Source organism: Brienomyrus brachyistius, chromosome 3 (genome assembly GCF_023856365.1).
Source record: "Brienomyrus brachyistius isolate T26 chromosome 3, BBRACH_0.4, whole genome shotgun sequence".
NCBI lineage: Eukaryota > Metazoa > Chordata > Actinopteri > Osteoglossiformes > Mormyridae > Brienomyrus > Brienomyrus brachyistius.
The window spans coordinates 31736545-31757661 of NC_064535.1; the positions used below are offsets into that span (position 1 = coordinate 31736545).

General features: G+C 48.7%; 1 protein-coding gene across 1 annotated transcript in view; it reads left to right on the top strand.

Moving 5' to 3' along the window:
• cdk17 (cyclin-dependent kinase 17) overlaps nucleotides 1-21117 on the top strand; it is a 46164-nt gene that overhangs the window by 9426 nt on the left and 15621 nt on the right. Inside the window, exons 2-4 of the mRNA XM_049008112.1 lie at nucleotides 9252-9411; nucleotides 14584-14748; nucleotides 17165-17298. Of these exons, the coding sequence (XP_048864069.1) occupies nucleotides 9285-9411; nucleotides 14584-14748; nucleotides 17165-17298 (426 nt within the window). The 5' untranslated portion in view covers nucleotides 9252-9284. The remainder of the gene's footprint in view (nucleotides 1-9251; nucleotides 9412-14583; nucleotides 14749-17164; nucleotides 17299-21117) is intronic.

Genomic DNA, 21117 nt, shown 5'->3' on the forward strand with positions numbered 1-21117 from the left:
TTTCATTTCGCCCCACTTTAGGGCATCACCTGTGTTGATACCCCATGTCTGTGAAGAATGGCTGCTTTGTGGGAAATGTAGTGCCAAGCAGTGGTACAGAACTACGGCAACTGATCAGTATTCCTGCCAAAGCCAAGTGCCCTGGTCCTTGCAGAAAGTCTCGCTAGTTGCAGCATTGCTCATTACGTCTTTGATAGCTCTAGTGAAGCTCAGAGGGCTGGTGAAGACAGACTGAGGCAGAGCTGCTCTTTTTAATTGGGGTGCCACTTATTCATTCTCTTTGATTAGCGATATCTTTGATACCATCTTATTAATCAGTCCTTCCCCAGTTCCAATCCCTCATCCATTTTTGAACAGAGTTTATTGCTGATAGATACAGCCTGTCTGCCCCATAGGGTTGGGTGGGGGGGGGGCTGTCAATCTATCATCCCCTTGAGATGTCACTCCTCACTACTTCCCCTTTGATCTGGGTGCCTCAGTGGCCCTGACTGGCATCTGGCATCATTCTAGGAGGAATTGCTTCAGAATTTGGACCTTGAGGGTCTCTGGGTCTTCTGTCCTGGGTGAATGTCCAATATAGTTATAAGTAGGGCTGTCAAAATCACGCCATGATGTAATTGCGATTATATGGCGCATGCGCAATCATCACCAGGGCTTTAGATGACGGGTGAAACATTACTGCAGGCACTGGCTTTTCTGTACTATACGGACGTTACTTATGCCCACAGTTTGGTAAGCAGTTTAGTAGTGTGCCTAAAAATATTGAGATGAGTATTGTGACGCCTAAAAGTTAGCGATCTGTATAAATTCGACGTATCCTTATGTTTAATAAAAGTGTCGGACTTTGAATTTCAAAAATTACCACCATACCACCAACATCTTTTTATCATGTTTATCCACAATTTCTCCTCTTTCAAAAGATGTTCTGGGTGTTGAGCTGTTCTTTTCTTCACCGCCACTTCGCTTCCATGATTTAGTAAAACAACGGTGTGGCATGCTCCGAAAACCGAATTTAATAAGCGTAGCGACACGCTGAATTTATACAATATGCATCTCATTAATATCTTAGGCACACTATTTATCTGCTTACAAAATTGTGGGTGGAAGTAAATGTCCATAAAGTACCGAAAAGTTGGTGTCCTGATAAATGTTTCACCCGCCATCTAAAGCCTTCGTGATTACTGCACATGCGCTATGTAATTGCGATTACATCACAACGTGATCGCGACAACCCTAGTCATGAGACACAGAGCTTTGACTGGGAAGAGGAGAACCCTTGTTATGAGGTCCCTGTTATTGATTTGTTAAATGTTTGATGTCCCATCTCTGCTGTAGGTGTCTGGTCTCTCTTGCACCCCTACACCCACATGCTTGCTTGTGTAACATGGGTCTGCTGGGGTAGACCTCCAGGCCTCCTGCTGAGCAGAGGGCCATTAAAGCCTGTTTGGTGTCACATGGGTACCATCCCTGCTTTCTATAACTGACCATGTCCCCAGGCACACAGACAAATATATAATTCACCAACCCAGGGAAAGGGGCTCGTTGTCCCAGACATAGTAAGTAGTTGTTCTTGAGTGATGAAAGGCCATGTTCAACTATCCCATAGTTTCATTCTCTCTCTCAATGTTTTTCTTGATGACCAAACTGACCAACCTTAAAACACCTGGCTCAGGTTCTGCTTGCTAGCTTGCCCCCTGTCTTCACTAACCTCCCTCCCTTTCCTGGCTCGCTCATTAGCTGCCCAGTCATGAGTTATTTCTGTCATCGCTTCCTTGACGGTTACAGTATGACCAGTCTTACATATGAATCGAGGCTGGCTACTGTTAGTGTGTGTGTGAGTGCGGATGGAGCCCGGGAAGGAGACATCAGATAACGTTTCTGCCTTGGCAGATGGGAGGACAAGTATGAAGGGCTTGGTATGTTCCAGAAGGCAGGATATTCGGCCTTTTACTTTTTTACCCTTACTCTCTCTCACTCCCCTCATCTGGGAGGGAAGGCTTCATCAGTACGTCTAGGGTTTGTTTAGGATGAAATTCCATCCATTTCCACTGATTAAGAGCAAACTGGCCTGTCTTCGGATACCCGATGTGCCTGGCTGTCAGTTCCAGGGATCTGGTCACAAGTGGGACTGTGGGGGGTAGGGGGGGTGAGGCCATGCCAGACAGAGGGACGCTGGGAATCTCAGCTGGTCCTGCATTTTCCCACTCCTCCGTTAATCCCTGACCATCTGGAGGTTGGAAGATGTTATCCTGAGCATTTTTGAGGCTTCATGAAGAAAGCAGCAACTTCCAGAACTGCTGCTTGTTCAGGGTACTCTACCTCTGACCCTAGGGAGTGGCTAGAGAGGTATTGTATTGGGTGTTAAGGTGATGATGGTCTAGGATGTATAATTGCTTCTTTAAGAGGAAGTCCCTGTGACCTCGCTGTGACCTGGTTGACTGTGGTTTTAGAGGGCTAGGATAAGATTGGTTGTTTTGGGGAGACCTACTTCCATAGGGACTTTAGCACTTTGTGGAGGGGGGTCTGTGGTCCCATGCAATATGGAATTGTCGGCCAGGTCAAAGGTCACTTTGACGGTACAGTGACGTCAGGTGCTGCTTCTGGTGGGGGAACAGAGCAGGGAGGGGCCAGGCAGCCAGTGCTGTAGCGACAGACCCAAACGAGCATGGCTGTCTGTCCCTGTTACCAAGCTTGAGTTCTGTCACCATGTCATCATCACAGTTCTCCATGTCTGCTTAGTGTTACTGCTAGAGGAGGGATAGATAGAGAGAGAGGTCCTTTTTGCAGGTTTTTTTCTCGTTTAGTGAAAATCACACAAACGTTTGTAATGTTGATTCATTTAATTTTATTCAGCAGTGAATCTGTGTGCACAATGGATTGATGGGTGACACCCTCTGCTTGGATGTTTTTATTGTGTGTAAACCCCGCCTCTCTCTGCTCAGCTTCATGTGGTCCTGTCTGATTGGTGCTCTCTCTAGCTCTCTGTCTCATCGCTGTGTTTCGCCACCATGTGGGGTCAAGCCACATTGGTAAAGTGGGCTGCGGGCCCATGCTGTCTTCAGGGGTTCTTGTGCCAGAAAGATCAACACTCATTCTGTCAAGGTGGCCGGCCACTCTGGCTCGACCAGGTGGCTGTTGTTGATGTGGGGCGATTTCCCAGTGGAGACCTTCCAGGAACCATCAGAAGTCTACTGACTTCATCGACACCCTTATTAAAATATGCAATTTATCAAAGTGCAGCTTTTCATGTGACTGTAACTGCTGTCGCCTATATTAGCAGCCATGACCCGTTTGATCAAGAGACACATTCAATTCAATTTGTGATCCTGACCCCGTGCATGCCCCAACCTCTTAATTAGTGTGGGGGAGGGGTTAAACTCCCTGACACTGTGAGAGGCTCTTGATTGGTTTTCGCAACTCGCAACTCGCAGCTTGCGGGGTGGGGGTGGGGCGTCTCTGGCAAACCCTGCCCCTCTTGTTTGAATAACGTTGGCTGTCTCTCTGTGCTCCCTTTGTTTTTGTGCCTTGTTTGTCCTGGGAGAGAGAAAATACATCAGAAATACTGGTGGGGGGGGGTCCCCCTCATGACCAGACTTGCTCAAACCCGTGGCATTCGCTGTGGTATGTCTGGGTGGGGGTGCCCCTGTTTGGAGGCAGGGGCACTGCTATCCTTTCCCTGAGGTAATGCTCCCCCGGGCTCAAAACCAACCAGTTCAGACCCTATCTTCAAAATGGCCTCCGTGTACAATTATACAGTATTTAACACCAGGGAAGAACATCTGAAGTCTGTGACAGGTAAATGACACACAAAATTTTAGGGTGCCACCTTTCCCTCCATGCATTTCCCTCTACTTTTTGGGGGGAGGTGTGCAGGGTCCTATTCCTCCAGGAAGGTGACTTTTGCACAACCATTTCATGTACCCATGTTTTCTGCATCCTACTGTAAACTCAGATTGACCTGGGATCATCTGACTGACCTAGATGGCCAGTGAGGGAGTGGTATGCTGTGGTACCGTTCTGGGATCACTCAGCAAAGCCCTGTTGTGGCTACAGCTGCCTGCGCTACCTCCAGCTGCCTGCAATGCATGTGACAGGATTTCAGGGTCCTGTGCGGCAGCTCCCTGCTCCTAATCTGATCGCACATTGGGGGGCGTTGGGCTGGGAGCTCTCTTCACACCTCTTTGCATGCTCTTTGCCCCCTTGATTGTGGCTGCCGCAAGAGCCTATCATCCCAGCCACTCTGTGATCATCTGAGTGCCCTTATGTGCTCCTGTCACTAATTCAGATCTTCATCCCAGCAACTCTATGATCATCTGAGCATCCTGGCAGACTTCAGTCAATCCTGTTTGAACAGCTTATAGTCTGTAAAAGGGTATTGGCCACAGGGGGCAATCATATGAGGGGGGGGACTTCTTGATAAATGTGGCCGTGGGATGTCAATGGGCTCTGAAGTTTACAGGCCTCCAGCATGTACAGGAACCCCCTCCCCCTACAGTGTATCGATTTCACACATATGATCTCCCCCCTCCCCCCACAGCTGATCAGTGCTGCTCACAGTCAGCACAGCAGGCAATGCCACAGCACATTTGTGCAGTTTCTGATCACCTCTGTTCAAGGGCCCATAGAGAAGAGTGTCTACTTGTCTCTCTGAGCATGTCCGTGTGTGTCAACATTTTGTTTTTATATTTTTACAGTAGCAGGTCCCAGTACAACCAGTTAGTCCTTGTAAGGATATAGAGCTGTGTGGTGGATAAAGGCTGGCTGACTACTTACTTTAATCCCCTTAATTTGGAGTCAGGGCCTGCTCCGCCTTCACTCCGCCCTAACAGGCACTCAAGCTGATGACAGACAGACGCTGTATTTTCTAGCAAGCGCATTGGCTTGTTTGGGGATCTGGTTGGGGGGGGGGGGGTCAGGTTCCCCAGACAGTCGCACCTGCTTCAACCCCAGGGCGTGTGAAGTGGTGAAGGTCCTAGCTGCAGATGTGGGTGTGCAAAGTGGAGAGGGGATGAAGGAACGGCACAGGCAAATGGGCAGCCAAAGATGGTGAGGGGTGAAAAAAGGAATGGTCAGGGCCATGGAGACCCCCCCCCACGCAACAAGTAGGCCTCTGGAGCTGTTTTCCGTTCCTGAAAAGGCTTGCCGGTGTCTGTGCAGAGCTTTACCTATATCAGAGTGCAGAGAGAGTGCAGGATTATTGTAAGTCACCACCCATCTGTTAGGGATTGTCACACCTGGCTCATCCAGGCCCTCAGCTGCTCTGTCTTCATCCATCATCCCTTAGCTGGTCTCTTCTCCATCCTGGAGATTCATGTTTTTGACTTGAGTAGCTCTCCTTGTCAGAAGATCAGGGTTCTGAGCGATCCCCTTGTTGCTTTGTTCGAAAGGTGTTGCATAGATCTTGCTCCTATGATGCTTACACTTACTGTATACCTGGACATTAATTAGAAAACTCAGCCTAGCTACACTTATGCCTGATTGACTTCCTGACAGCCGTATGTCTGTGATGTGCTATCTGTCTCATTTGTGTACAAGCAGTCCTGTGGTTACGAACGAGTTCCGTTCTCCAAGTCTGTCCAAGTCGAATTTGTAGGTACGTTGGAAAAATAATGCAGTACACAATAACAGTAATACTTTTATTGTGACTGCATAATTAACTGTAAACTGTAGTGTATGTCAAGCCAATGAACCACTGAAGCCTTGCGATGTTTTCATGTGCTGTTACCCCAAGTTTTTTATGTAATTGGCTTTACGGCAGACCATTCGTAAATGCGAGTTATCCATAAGCCGAACATCACTTTGGACAAAAGTGCCTGTTGTACATGTGGATGTTACACTGGAGCCCACATCTCTCTCTCTCTCTCTCTCTCTCTCTCACACACACACACACACACACACACACACACACACACACACACACACACTGGACTTTGTGGCCGTTCTTACGCCTCTAAACTGGTACACTGCCAGTCTCTCCTGAGGAATCAGATGCAGGCTTATGGGTGGAACATGTCCGCCTCAGAAGATCGGGGTGATGAGCAGTACCCTTGTTCTCAGCGTTTATTTTTGGGGGGGGGGACACACATGGTTGTGCTGATTCCTGGCTTTTTACTTTGACATTTTGGTGTAGAACAGTCTCATTATTGCTTAGGATGAAAGCGAGGCTTTGTCTGACACCCCCAGAGAGATGCTCCCATGATGTCTCCAAAGAACCAGCTAATTTTAGATGCTCTGATGATGCCGATCTGAAGTTGGCATGAATGTCACTGTAATGGCTGGGCTTAAATGCTGGACTGTGTGTGCGGATCCCCCAGCATGTGTACATGCCCCCATCAATGTCTGGTAGTTGAGACGCTGTGATCAGATGTGTGTTAGTGCTGGGGAAAGCACCAGTAGCCCCCCCACCCCATATATGAACATCACTCCTGGTTTCAGAGCCGCTCCTAACATGAACACTCGTCCGTGTCTATGATGTGCCATGCCTTTATCTCTGCCCCCCCCTCCCCAGCTGGCCTTCACCTTAGCACAGGACGGGTGTGAAAAACAAAATTCCTGCCCTGTTAGTCAGGAAGTTAATGGATTCCTCAGGAGTCCACTAACGGCTTCCCTGCGTCAGCATTTGCCAGCGCCCTCTTCATTTATCTCGCCTGCCGCCTGCTTCATACTTACTATGGACACTCTGTAGCGCACGCAACCATGCAACATCTTTTTCGTCACTCTGGGGGCTGCGTGTGAGGATGCATACCAGCCACAGATTGGAACAAGGCGAACGGTCCACTCCTGGGCTGCTGCTCAGTCTGCCTGAATATCCATGCCCCTCCGACACCTGTGTGAGTGTAGTATAGTACTGTTGATGAGGACTGTATAGTGCCTCTTACAGTCCTGGTCAAACTTCCTTCTCCCACAGGAAGTGTCAGCATTTGCTGCTGTTTACGGCTTCTGCTAACGTCCACTTTGCATGGTTTTGCTGCCTGTCACACTATTAAAGAGGTTCGTAAATGACTGACTGGCTCCGTGCCAATAGTCTTGCGCCTTCAGGGCCACGAGTTTCGAGATGATACTGGGCCTGGACCCCCATCAGAAAAATGGCAAGAAACCTTTTTTTGACGCATCCACGGAACGGGTTATCTTTATACATTGAGATTGATGTTTAACACGTTAACTGTCCTGCTCCAAGGTACAACTACAGGCTCCTTCCTGCTCCCTCAGTTAATGATCGGGCCCTTAACTACCACGCCACCTGCTGTCTAAAACCTGTTTCTGTTTCTTTGCCATGTCCCCACACACACACACACACACACACACAAATTGTGCAGGGAGTAGGAGACTTATTGCCCCTTCCAGTGCAGTGCACAGTGGGGGTGGGGGGCTCATGCATGAACACAATGTAGGGGAAGTGCAGTCCAGACTCAAGGTGTTTCCTGTGGCCTGGGCTCTGCACCCACACACACAGGTCCAAATGGATTCTTACTATCTATTCAATGCCCTGTCATCCCAATGATGAATCCATCTCCCATGTCGCTCCACCAGCCAATCGGCAAACACAACGGACCTTGTTCCAGTACTGTGTTCTCGTGGGGAGCGGCCACAACTCCATCTCCGGAAGCTTCTGTGATGCATCTGTTTGCCGGAACAGGTGGAGTGGGAGCAGCTGCTGGAAAGTCGGCCTCGCGCACCTCCCATTCCGGATGTGGAGGCCATGTTGCTCCCGGTGGTAGGGGATGCGTGTCGGGCCTCCTGCTGTTTTCCTCGGGGGGGGGGGGGGTGTCTTCCGTGCTTCTGTGCGGTGGTGAGGAAGGAGTCAGACACGTCTGTAGGGAGGGATTCAGACTCTGTGTGCTTGGGTACATTTGAGTTCTGGTCTTGAACTTCTTGAGGAGACTCTGAAGGGATAACCCTTCGGAGGGAGTAGTGTTTGAGAGATGAGGTGGAGAGAAATCTCGGTCCTTGGGTCACATCAGGTCATGAATCACTCTTATAACCAATCTACAAGCATTTCCTCACTGGTTTCCTGGCTGATGTGGAAATGAGGTAGGCACCAGGTCTTTGACCTGCGAAAAGGGGGCTAAACACTTCCTCAGCTGTGAGACTGGCCATTACCTTATTAGATTTAGTCTTTTAGTTACTAAATCATTAATTTGTTTCTTGGTTTATTTTAGGAAGAGATAATGATATATTAAAATGTGAAGCTATTATAGGGAGCTTGGGTAATATAGACAGTCCTAGGCTGTTTGGTTAGAAGACAACTAGGTACTGTTTATCTGACTGTATTGGCACTGGTGTATAGCTGATAACCTGGATTGAGTTTAGCCAGTAAACAGAGTGAGGGATTCTCACGCGGTCCATTGGATGTCAAAAGATTCCGGGATCTTTTTGTGGCTGTTGAGTGAATGCTGTGCTCGTGAGGAGTATGGGTGGTATAAAATGGAGAATAACACGCAAACACACATGCCTCTTCAGTGATGTCTTTAATTCTCAGTGATTGTAGTTAACTGTGTTGGGTAAATTTTGTTTCTATGACTGCTGATGCATCACCTGCGGGCTCACTGTAGGGCATTGCGGCCGGTACCGCGAGGTTGAGTCATCCCCCAAGAACTGCTGTATTTCCGGCTCTACAGCCGACTTGTAAATTTAAATTTCAAGCACAGATTTACAGGACTTAAAGTTTTTGCTGATGGAAACAAGCTGAATCCTCTCAGTTTGGACACTGACGCACTCTGAGTGTGCGAGTGAGTCAGTGTGCGCTTGCAGATGCCCGTCAGGCGAATCCTGACACCTCGTGTCCCCCGTATGTCTGCAGATCTTGAGTAGATTGAGTACTTTGCCGTCATCATTTCACACAAGTTAATTGCTTCTTAGCACATGCCCATCTTGGATGTTCAGGTTGCTGACTCTTCCCATGGTTCTGCTCCCTTTGATTGGCTGTTTGTAATTACTCATTTTTGACATTATTTAGCTTGTTGGCATCACCCAGCCATAGTTATTAGGTCATAAGGATTTTGTGCAAATGTTAACATATTACTTGAGCTGGTCCATTTAGCCCAGACTACCTTATATCTGAAAATCATCCGGCTAAACAAGAAATGTTACTTTGTGGAGCAGGCCCCTGGGGTGCGTAAATATCCAACTCAAAAATTCTGATCTTTCTAACCAGTCTCCTCCTGCTCACCCCTCTGAAGCCCCTCCCCATCTTCCCCAAGCCTTCTCCTCCTCTTTTGTGTGGCCCTAAACCCTTTGCTCCTCATCCTCAGGGCCCCCCCACCCCCACCCCGCCGGAGTGCTTGATGGAAAAAATGAAGAAGTTTAAGCGGCGCCTGTCCCTGACGCTGCGCGGGAGCCAGACCATTGACGAGTCTCTGTCAGAGCTGGCTGAGCAGATGACCATCGAGGAGAGCAGCAGTAAGGACAACGGTAGGTGCTCCCATCCCCCTATCCTCTCACCTTTGACCTCCGCTTTAGTTGGCTGGCAGACCCTCCCCATTCTATCTACAGGAACATGCGTGACCTTCTGGGTCCTGAGTGTCTGCCACAGAGACGATTACATGACCCCATCTTCGTCGGCAGGACCCCAAACAGCTGACACTGATGCTGTAATGCAGCACAGATGTGCTCGCTTCCCCCTCATGCTTACGGATGACGCATGGGGGGTGGGAACAATCCCACATACCTTCAGGTTTCGGAAACAGATGAAATAAGGTTAAGATGTAAGAGACACGATTTCATACTCTGCTCCATGATTTTCTAATAATTCCTCTACCCTAGTTTCTATGGTAACGCCTCTGTTTCTGAGTGCCTGAGCCTGCATGGGGGTGCGGGGGGTGGGCTCTCTGCCCTGGTTTCTCCCAAATCTTAGTCTGATGGCTTTCCATTATGCGCTGCGTGCACAGACCCAAGGTGCTCCAGACCCCTGTTCTCCCCCTCGAGTGATGCGGCTAGTGCCCGGGGCTGTGTAGAACTTTTCTGGAAGGATCCGCCGTCCTCTTCCCGCTGGCTTGGTTTACTCTGCCTGTCACTTGTATGCCATAATGAGCATTATGGTTGTAAGATTCATTTCGTTTTCCATCTTGTCCCACACTGGTTGCTCTGCTTTTCTCCCCTCCGTTCTGTGTGTGTATGAGTGTTTGTATGTGTGTGTGTGTGTGTGGCTCTCTCTCTCTCTCTCTCTCCTTCCCTTCCTCCCCTGTTTCTATGGTGAACCTTCCCCCTGTGTGGTATAGTGCTGCAGTGTCAGCCTGGAAAAACTACTGGAAGTCTGAACCACAGATTTGTCCTTGGTGTGTATGTGTATGAAAAAGAAGTGTCCATGTGTGCTTCTGTGGTATATGCCTGGTTGTCTATATGTGTTTGTGGTGTCTGCGTAGGTGCGTGTGCCTGTGTGTGTATGAGTACGTCCGTGTGTGCGGGCCCCTCTGCCAGTCTTGCCCCAGTTGCCACCTGGCTCAGTGGAAATCAGGCCACAGCTCGGGAAAGAATGCTTGGGTTACAGCAGGGGGCACCAGTGAGCGCTAGAGCAGGACTCCGACATTAGAAGGCAGATTAGCAGATTCCTCAAATGCAACAACAAGCGGCAGGGTGTCGCTGGGGGCTTTAAAGCTGCAGAAAGCCCGGCTGCACGGTGTGCTTTGGTTTGAATGAGATTTTTAGAAAAAGCTTTTATCTGCCCCTTGTATGAATAGGCACTGCTATAGAGATGCGTGACGTCTGCTTTCTGTGACCTTGGCATTCATGCCCCCGGCTTCATTAGGATCTTGAAGTGATCTCCGCCAGATGGTACTCCATGCCCGAAGCTGTTGTGCTTCATCCTGGGCAGCTTGTGTATTCGACCCCGTAAAGTTGGATTTCTGATGGTTCACGGCTATCTGGCTGCTTCCATGTTCATGAAGAAACCTGCCTGCATCACAGGACTAGATGAAACGTTTTGGTGTTTGACTGATCCAGGTGATTTTCCTGTGTACATCTTGGGTTCATGAAGGCCTTCGGGATTTCCGAGTGCCTTTGTTAATTAGTGGGGATAAGCCTCAATGAAACCTGAATCCCGCTGCAAGCATACAGGCCTATTAAAGCGGTCAGATTTCAAAGAAGCTGTGGCTTTTGTTCCACCTGACAGTTAGTGTTAAATAATGGCTGCAGCATTAGATCACCATGATCTGAAATGCAAGGCGGGCACAGGAATAGCTCGCAGCACATGGACACATGCCCTTTGAGAATTCGTCTCCTGGGCCGAGGGAAACGTGAGGGGTGGCCGTCGTCTTATTCGAGATGGACCTCTGTCTGAGTGACCCCACAACTCCGTGTGGGTGTCTGACAGCTAGAGTACACCTGGATGGTAATTACACCATGCAGAGAGCTGCAGAGCTAATGATGGGGTGTGGGGTCAGCTGACCGCCCTCAGACATGTGGTGAGGCAGTAAAAATATTCACAGAAAACAGATGAAGGAAGATGCTTCTGCATGAAGCAGCTCATGTTTAGGACAGAGGTAGAGTGTCGCTACAGGGGTCAGAGGTTCGATGCTATGATTTGTCAAGATGGTCCCATTGGATACTGAAAAATTGTTGCCTATCGTGCTCGAGCCAGAGTTGCACCAAGGATGGGAATTCAGTTTCAAAGCTGTGGGAATAAGAAGATTGAGGTGTTTGTCTCGCAGCTCCTGGTTTTAATATCCTGGAGGCCATGGTGGTATTTGCAGAGGATGCTGAAGGTTTGCTTTGGGTTTGGCTTCAGTGGGTCATTAGCCGTATGAAAGCGTCAGACACCCTGGTTATTCCTGCTGAGCATTTAGGGCTCTGCGTAAATTGACAGATCATTGTATGCATCAATTTTCTGTACTGTTGGTTCCAGAGGGACGAATGAAGAGAGAAACTTGATGACAGTTGGGTGAAAGATACTCTTGCTCCAACAAAGCCAGTAACATATATTTACTAATAAAAGTGCTAGGTAGAAAAAAGATTTATTTGATTTTGTAAGATTAATCGGCGAAAGTGGGGAAGATTGGAGTCCTTGTAGATCAAATTTTTAGAGACAACGCCAGGAATCAGTAGAATTTCCAATATTATTGTAACGTACCTGAACCTGCTCCTCGAAGTGTAGAACATAGACTTCTCCAGTATCCTCAATCCTTTGGCTTTTCTGAAAGAGTGAAGCACCATGTTCAGCTGAAGGTCATGATGTGCTGCCCAGTCGGCATCAATTATCTGCAGTTATCCAGTGGATAATCGAGTTCATGTTTACAGCTTCATCCTGCTGCTGAAAATGATAAACTTTCAGAGAGTACAGCAGGAATATCCAGCTGGGGCAGGCTGTGATTAATGTGGTGGGAAATGATAAGCCCCCACCCCCGGCCATGTGGGTTACTTCTGCACGCCTAGCAACAGCTGTGGAGGATCCTGAGCTGCTGAAAGGGCTCCGAGGCTCTCTGTGTGGCTGTGAAAGTCCACTTTTTTCCCTTCAACTGAAGAGCATGTGGCATGTAGCCCCTTGGTGTGGCTCCAGTGGGTCAGTCAGACGGTTCTTTCTGAAACTCAGAATCCTCAGCATGTTCCACCCGGCGGGCTGCCGTGGGGACAAGAACAACGGCTCCTTTGTGGCCGGGGGATTCAGTGTCACCCAGGGGAGGGTTGCCATAGTCTCGCTGAGTTCTTCACCCCACGTGATGCTTCATCAGCGATTGCTTGTGCATCTCCAGTTGAACCCAGTGACCCCTGGTGATCTCCTTCCCAAGGCAGTGGTGAGCAGCCATCTGTAGGACTGTTATGAACAAGAGGTTCAGGGCTCCCAGCATCTGAAGAACCTCACTGAGTAACTTTTAGTTTTCACACATCATGATTATTCTCAGCGTTTATCAAAAACACAAGCAATTTTTTTTTTTATGATTGAAAGCTGGATATTTCATTTTTCCACTGGATAGCGGAGATTTACTGCCTCATTCAAGGATATAAAAGCAGAACCTGAACCAGCAAAAGCAGAACCTGAACCAGGTTCAAGTCCTTAAACGCTACACTATGTTGTAAAGGTACAAGCAGAGTTCTGTCCATCTGATGACTGTAGCAAAACTCTAAGTCACCATGAAGCCTAATGGATGTGGAACCCGATGGGGAAATTTGGACCGATACCGATATAATATTTTTTTTGTATGATATACGCATAGCTAACCTCTGAGCCACTTGCTGGGGTTGCGGTTTGGCTTTTGTGGGAAATGAAATCCTGATCTGAAGGCTATGAATCGTAAATATGTTGTGGGCTGGTAAACAATGTGGAAATGACCTGATCACCCAGTATAATCATCTCCATTATTTTAGTACTTGTGTCTTTAGCTCTGGTGCTGCTAACTTTGCATTTTGAGAGACTTTGTGCATTAGCCAAGACTGGCACATCGGCCTGATGGCGATTATCTTGATTTTTAACGAATGTCAGCCAATGGAGATGTCAACCGTGTCATTCTAATCAAGCCTGGTTTGCATTTATGGCCAGTGTACGAGTCATGGGAAAATTCGCATGCTGTCGTTGCTGGATCCCAGTCCTCCAGTGGGGGGAGCATTTGGAATTCCGATTCTCAAAGCCCCGGCTCCTGTCTCGCATTTTGGTGACGTGGAGGTGACAAGCTGCCTGCTCCTGGAAATAGCCAGTCATGTCAGGGGTTTGGGTCGCCATCTCTGCAGTGACATACTCTTCTTGTGGGAAGGCAAATCCTTCCAGCTGGTGACAAACCCAGCTGTATGGATTTTTTTCTATATTTGGCAGGGATTGGTTTACCAGAACTGCCCTGCAGGTGCAGGCATGTTCCGAGCCGGCCTGCCAGGTTATGTGCACAGCGAAGACGCCAGCAGCTGTATGGCAACTACCCCCCCCCCCCCCCCCATTAAGCACCTTTCCCGTCAACCCAGACTCTAGGTGTCATTCTGAAACATTCTGCCTTGCCGCGTAGGGTGGGGTGCTTTCGGGGGCATGTCTGTCGGTGACGTTGCTGCCTCCCGGCCCCCTCCCCATTCACACACTCGTGTCTCTGCACCTGTAGCCTGAGGCCTGACAAGCTTTTCAGAATAATCACCAGACTTCTGATTCAAAGGGCTGCCGGGCTCGGAGGGGGGGGGGCGTCTTAAGTTACCCCCTTTTTTAATGAGCATTCCAGCACACCGTCGGCACTTTGTCTTATTAGACCTCACTGTGTGACCGATGTACAACAGCGCCACCTAAAGGTACAAGCAGAGTCCTGTCTTAAGTGATGGCACCTGAGTCATTTCTGAGTCATCGTTCCTGCCGATCCATGGGAGCAGGTGGACTGCGGGTGTTTACAGCCAGTCTGTAGTGCCTTTAGAGGGCATTGGTATGCAGGGATGCTGGGGGTGTGAAGCCTGTTTCTCCAACCAAGACACCATTGGGGAGAAAGCAGACAGGAATTAAAAAGGCAGGAATATCACCCAGGACACAGATCCTCAGTGTGCTTAGGGACATTTTCTCCTGTGTGATGTTCTCTTTCCTGATGCATTGATGTTCTCTTGTCTCCTGTTACCTGCAATGTTCTCTAATATTATATATTGCTTGGATGCTGAACTGATTTTGTTTGTGACTGACATCCCTGTCCACAGAGCCCATGGTGAGGAATGGCCGCCCCCCCACCTCCCACAGCATGCATTCTTTTCTGCACCAGTACGCCGGTTCCTTCCGGAAGCCACCCCTGCGTCGCCCCCACAGCGTCATCGGGGGCAGTCTGGGCTCGTTCATGGCCATGCCACGCAATGGCAGCCGGCTGGGTGAGTACGAACACATGCATAACCTGGGGTGAGGTTGCCTGGAGATGGCAATATGCCAGACCCTACACCCGTTTAGCCGGCCATGCGGTGCACTCGCTTTTAGATCTGATGGACGGGCAGGCCTGGTCTCGCCTTCCGCCCGGATCTGTCCCCTTTCTGACTGCATTGTCACTGTGGAGACTCACGCCTGGACATGTCTGCCCCTGCCTGGTGGCTGCCTCCTGGTTCCCAGGTCACATAAGTGGGTGGGGTGTGGAGGCTCTGCCTCTTTGTTCCTCAGACACACAGATCTCATCACTGATGAATCATTCTGTAGTTTTATAGAGCTCGACCTTCTACTGTCAGATCTGCTGTCTGATTAAAGTTGAATATACTCAATGTTTCTGAGTGCAGTGGGAAATGCTTCCTGACCTAGAGCATGCTGGGTAAGATAAAGGGCCTTCCTCCACTCTGACAGTTACTAGCATCCTGCTAATTTAATTACTGAAGCTCATGACCCATTTTCATTGGTGTTTTTAATGTGGGTCACAGTGCAATGATGGTGTGTCTATTCCCTAGTACAGGCCTGGGCCATGAAGGAACACAACCACTGTAAGCAGTGAGCATCAAATTGCTGAAGCTGTGTGGCATTGTGTGGATCAGTGATTTAGGACTCTCAGTGCCTGTGATCAGAAGGTCACTGGTTTAAATCCCCAGGTTTGCAGAGTGGCTTCACCATTGGGCCCTTGAGCGAGGCCCTTAACCTCGATTGTTCCTGGGACTGTCTTACCCTGCTTTGTTTAATTTCACATCACTTGGATAAAAGTGTCTTCGAAATAAATCTATATAAATCCATGTTCTGCACTCTGATTGACTACTGGTAAGTTAGGGAATTTAAATGCGTTCCCTGTGTCTGCCTGTGTGTTTGTTTCTGTAGTGAAACCCAGGCCAGCTTCTCTGCAGGTGCTCTGTTTACTGCATCCACCCCCCTGTCGGTGCCTCCCAGGTCCATGGAGACTGTCTGACCGGCCCAAGAGCCACCGTCAGCCTGGTCCTTACTCACAACCAGTTAACAGCATCGTTAACACTAACAACCTCCAGATGTCCCCTCCCTGCCCCCCCTCCGGGACTCATCCTCCCGGGCTGCAGCTTTATGACCGAGAGGGAAGCCCCAAAACCCCTCCTCTTGTTTAATGTTCTCTCCAGGGGGCCACACAGGCATTTTTTTTGGTAAGATGACAGGAAGTTGGAACATCAGCCATTCTCAGGGTACGTGGTACTGCTTCCTGCCCTTGCCTCCTAGTGGTGGAGGGGGGTTCTGCAATGATGGTACCTTTACACCTGTGTAGCTGTGCACAGGTCAGACGGGGAGTGGGTGGAGCTGCATCTGCCCCCACCGGCCCCCACCATCACCACTGTGCCTCTGCATTACAATTATCTTTAATCCCAGTTTTGCCCAATTTCTCCTGCCTGTCATGGGTTTCCGGGTCCAAAGTGCAGGCTGGATAGGCGGTTCTTGTAAAGAGATGAGTATGGATACTAATGCGTATGGAAACATTTTAGATTCCACAGAGACTATATTGGGCAAAAGGAAGTGATCGTTTGCTATGTCTTTGTGTCTTTTGGTACAGCTCACTGCAACAGCCACTTAGTTGACAGACCCTATTGGTAGACAATTACTTCTGTTTGGCTGTAGTTATTTTTTTGCAATATTGATGGCAAAAAAAACTGACATTGCGATGTTATGCATCCCAAGTACTATGTATTAGCTTTCCCTGTAGAGAGTGAGAGCCTGTCCCCATTGCTGAAGGTGTTCCCTCTTCATATAACTGAGTGTATTCACGGTTCATTAAGGTGGGAATATTACATAGGGGCGTGTGTGTGTGTTTCTGTTAGCTCTAGGGAGTTTGTCTGCAATGGCAGATGAATGGAGTCTTTCAGCCGAGCAAGCAGCTTAGAGACCAGTTCACACACACACACACACACACACACACACACACACACACACACACACACACACACACACACACACACTGTCCCAGTGCTGATATAACCTCCCAGAAATCCCATTCACATCTGCCAGTAGCACTCATGAATAACTGATTGTGTCAACCGACTGGATCAGAACTGCGGTGGGTGGGGTGGGTTGGGGTAAGTGGAAGAAATCTCCATTTCTAATCTCCAGCACCCCTGGTGGAGAACAGAGTGTACAGGAGGAGGATGGAGTGGGTGGGGGGGGTGGGGGGGCGCTTCCCCACAGCTACCATACTGTTCCAGTGACATTTTAAGGTCCAGATGCTCCGTTATAATTAACGTGGCTTGTCATCTGAGTAGAAACATTGTAAAAAGTTAAAGGTTCCTATACCATTCCTATAACGTTCCATCTTCAGCTCACAGCCCTTGCTTATCTACTGTGTTTGTGCCCCCCCTCCAACAGACATAGTGCATGAGAACCTGAAGATTGGTTCGGATGGAGAGAGCGACCAGGCTTCCGGGACGTCGTCCGATGAGGTGCAATCCCCCACAGGCGTGTGTCTCAGGAACCGTGTCCACCGGCGCATTTCCATGGAGGTAGGCCATGATGGCGATCGCGTGTGAGCATGTGCGTGTGCATGTGCAACCCCGGTCATAGCACACACACAGTCATGTTTCAGCCATAATTTCACCTTTGTCTGGGATCCAGGATACTGTTTTTTTGTCTTTTGCTCCAGTGCTAACTACGCTAACCTTGCTGTACTTCTGCCTGGTTGGCTCCTTGGCAACTGTATGCTTGTAATGTAATATTTTTGGAGCAAAGCATCTGCAGAAATAACACTTGTAGACTCTTTATCTGCTGGACATGGCCCTCCTTGCTGGCCAGCTTGCGCTCACTGGTTGTGTAGCATCTCTGTGCTCAGAGCCGACTCTGACCGGGTGACTAATCCTCTTAGGACAGGGCTGTGTAGCACAGGCAGAGTTTGGGTTTACAACCGCAGCGAGACACGCTGGGAACAGGCGATCTGACCAGCAGGTGCCATCTTATTGCATCTGAAGTTTATTTAAATGCAAGCCAGTCTTCCCCTGGTGGACTTTCTCATCGGTTACATCATCATCTCCACATTACTCATTCATCCAGGGCTCAGCAGAATATTTTAGTCTGGTTGTTGACGTGTATGATGCTCTGTAAATTCTTTATGAATGGAGAGAGGGTGTCTGATGACTCTTCGACGCTGGTAGTCTGTGGCGCATTGAGGATGTCCATTTAGTTGTATCTCGGCATCTCCGGGATGGTCTTCAAAGTGTCTGGCCTCCAAGCCCCAGGGCCAAGGGCAAGATCTTTCAATATGCCCAGCTCTGTCACATTGTTGAACATCTCACCTGCTTTTGCAGCCTGTTAATTGGGCAGCATGCCTCTGCTGATTGGTCCACGACCTTGTAAGTGAGCTAGGCACTCTCTGATTGATGCACAATATCTGTCAGGGAGTAGGTTGGTCTGCTGTGATTGGCTCTCCATATCCCAACACTCCATATCCCTGCAGTAGTTTAATATCACATGATATAATGCGATCCATCTGGGAAAATCATGATGTTTGAACTGGAGAAAGGGAACTGATGAACCTTCTAGGAAGGTCACAGGTCACATGAGGTTTAAGGGGTCACACTGCTCTTGAAATCCCAGGTCATAGCTGAAGCGAACTGGGCCACACTATGCTGAATTTAAGTGGGGTGCGACTGATTGCTCCCTTGAACTGCATGTGGATGCAGCAAGATAGGACATATGAAAAGAAGAATGATTAAACCTATAAATAAAATCTCCCAGGTGGAGTGTGACCTGTCACAGCGACCTTTCCACTAAATCACATAGTGAGCCAATGAGATACACAGCTGTGTCTATGTGCCCCAGCATTGGCTGTGGGGATGAATAGCGGCCAATCGGAGAAAGATTTTTCTGAGCGCAGCCTGTGGAGAGGTTGGCACACTCATGTCACGTGATGCAGTCACTGTGGTTGTTAGTCAGGCACATCTGAAGGTCGCTGCTGTTCCTGTCTGCAAATTTGCAGGCACTTGCCTTCCACCTTGTTTTGAAACAAAAGAATAATGTGGTTAAACGTTTCCTGCGCAATCACTTTTTTTTTTGAAGAAACCACATCCAGTCACACCAGCCAACCAATTACATATTGTTTCTTTAGCAGAGCTGTCCAATGATCCATTGTTTTTCAAAACTCACTGTTCACATAGCAAGCTGTAAGTGAACACTAACCCAGCCTATGCAAAGGGTCCCTACTTCGGGGGTCCCTACAAATCGCACGCTCGGCAAACCAGTCAAAACGCCGAGCAATTTAGTGGCTGCTCAGTACTGGATTTGTAGGTGGCTGTGTGTCTCGCATCTTTGCCTCATTGTGCTTTCTGGCGGCATTGCCCCAAGTTACAACAGACTGGTCACTGATTGGTCCACAATTCTATATTGGAACTGGGCATCTGCAAGTATTGGTCCACAGTCTTGACTTATTGTAACAGCAACTTTTATTGGTGCAGAGTCCTTTAAGGGAACCGGACGTCTGCACTGATTGAAAGGACCCACAGTGTTGAGAAGATCCTGAACCCTAATGGCTGCCAAGTCGCAGCTTGATGTGTGTCCATACAGATACGCTGAGACACGCCGCGAGACTCTGTGTGTGGATATGGATGCATTCGGTTGGTTGGCGGAACAATGGCAACCGTTAAGAGGCCAACTCTCAGGATGCATCTCGCTGGCTCACCACTGTCCCCAGGAGGACGGGCATCGCACATTAATGCAATCTTCCGGCATTTGTAGTGTGAATATGGCAGTTGAAAAATCATTTAAAGGGTGGACAGGGTCTGTCACCTCAAGGGGAATGGACTGATGGGGGAGGGGGCTGTTGGGCCAGCATGGCTCCAGATGGTTGTTCTGCTTCGCTAACATGCTAATGGTATGTGTATAATGGCCCCGCCAGGAAGGGGGCAGGGTGGTGTGTCCCAAGCAGAGCTGGTGTGAAAAGCTGTGTGGGCCAGGGGGTCACCACCGGCACCCCTGTGGGACATGTAAACACTGTGATCATGTGACCTTGCCATGATCTCCAGGCTCTTTTGGGATTGCAAAAATTGGGATCTGTGCTGCTTGGATGTCTGTCTTTGACCTGGGTGCGGTGGTAAACATTCGTGAAAACAGACACTTTTTTCCACTTCAAAGGTTTTAATGGTTTTTCTGCTGTTTGTACTTCGGGGTTGAATGTTTGAGTGGTTTTAGTATTTGTTCCACGGCATGTCCTTACAAAGATATAAATTCCAGTGTATGTTTATGTAGGCATACATGTTTGTGATTGTACAGTTATAAATTGTAATCTATATCATTTGACTACCTCATTATTAGTGCATCCTTTTCTTTGAAGTCATTATGTTATTACAATTATTGTATTGTAGTACTGCGTTGTCAGGAGACATCCTGCTCCCTCTAGTGGCCATCCTGCATAAGGTGCCCTGCTCTGTGCTGTGGGATGTGCACTGGGGGTGGGTCGGCATTCTTACTGTGTCAGAGCTAACGGTACAATCCTATGTGCTTGTGGCAGTTCCTCACTGAGCTACACTGGAGACGGCCAGGTGACATGTTGCCAGTTCTTGTCTCCCTATTTCTGGTCACGTTAAATATACCAGTGGCAGTTCTCCAGTGCCTCCCGCCCTCTCACCGCCTCCTCCTTCTCATGCTCATCTGCTCCGCCTACTCCTCCTCCTCTTACGGTTCATGGTCACTCACAGAATTACCCCCCCAGCCCTGGTTTGGTTACTTTCCGTTTCAGCTTCGCACTGCACTGTTAGTGATACCGACCTGTCTGGCAGGAAGCTACTGATGTGCTCATCAGCATGACACGCCTGCCTAGCAATTATTCTACCTGATTGGACGAGTCGCTCCACCTTCCCTGCTGTCAGCTTGTGCACAAGCATCTTCTTGGTGGCATTTGTGAGAAGCACAGTTTATATCCAGAGGCTGGTGAGGGTCAGAGCTTCTGAGATACCCCCCCACCCTAGTGCTGGTCATTGGCCCCCTTTATACAGAAAGATCATAAATGGGCCTGGAATGGACTTATTTTAGATGGGGCCTGTCACCATGGTAACCTTCGGAGCAGGCCCCAGGGAGATCACGTGTGCTTGTTAAGCTGGAAGATAGGAGCTTATGGTATTTATGTTGCATCTTTTTAGGCTGCATCTTTGAGGAGATGCCAACTTTTTTTTAGAGTATATGTTCTCTTCAGTGCTGCAATCATTAATAGTAGTGAGAGCATCTCATGTACATTTTACATTATGTGGTGTATGAGGTCATTTGTGTTGGGAATGTCCTCAATCAGTGTGCTGTTAAGCAGGAGAGGAAAGAGAATCCAGGTGATTCCACATTCA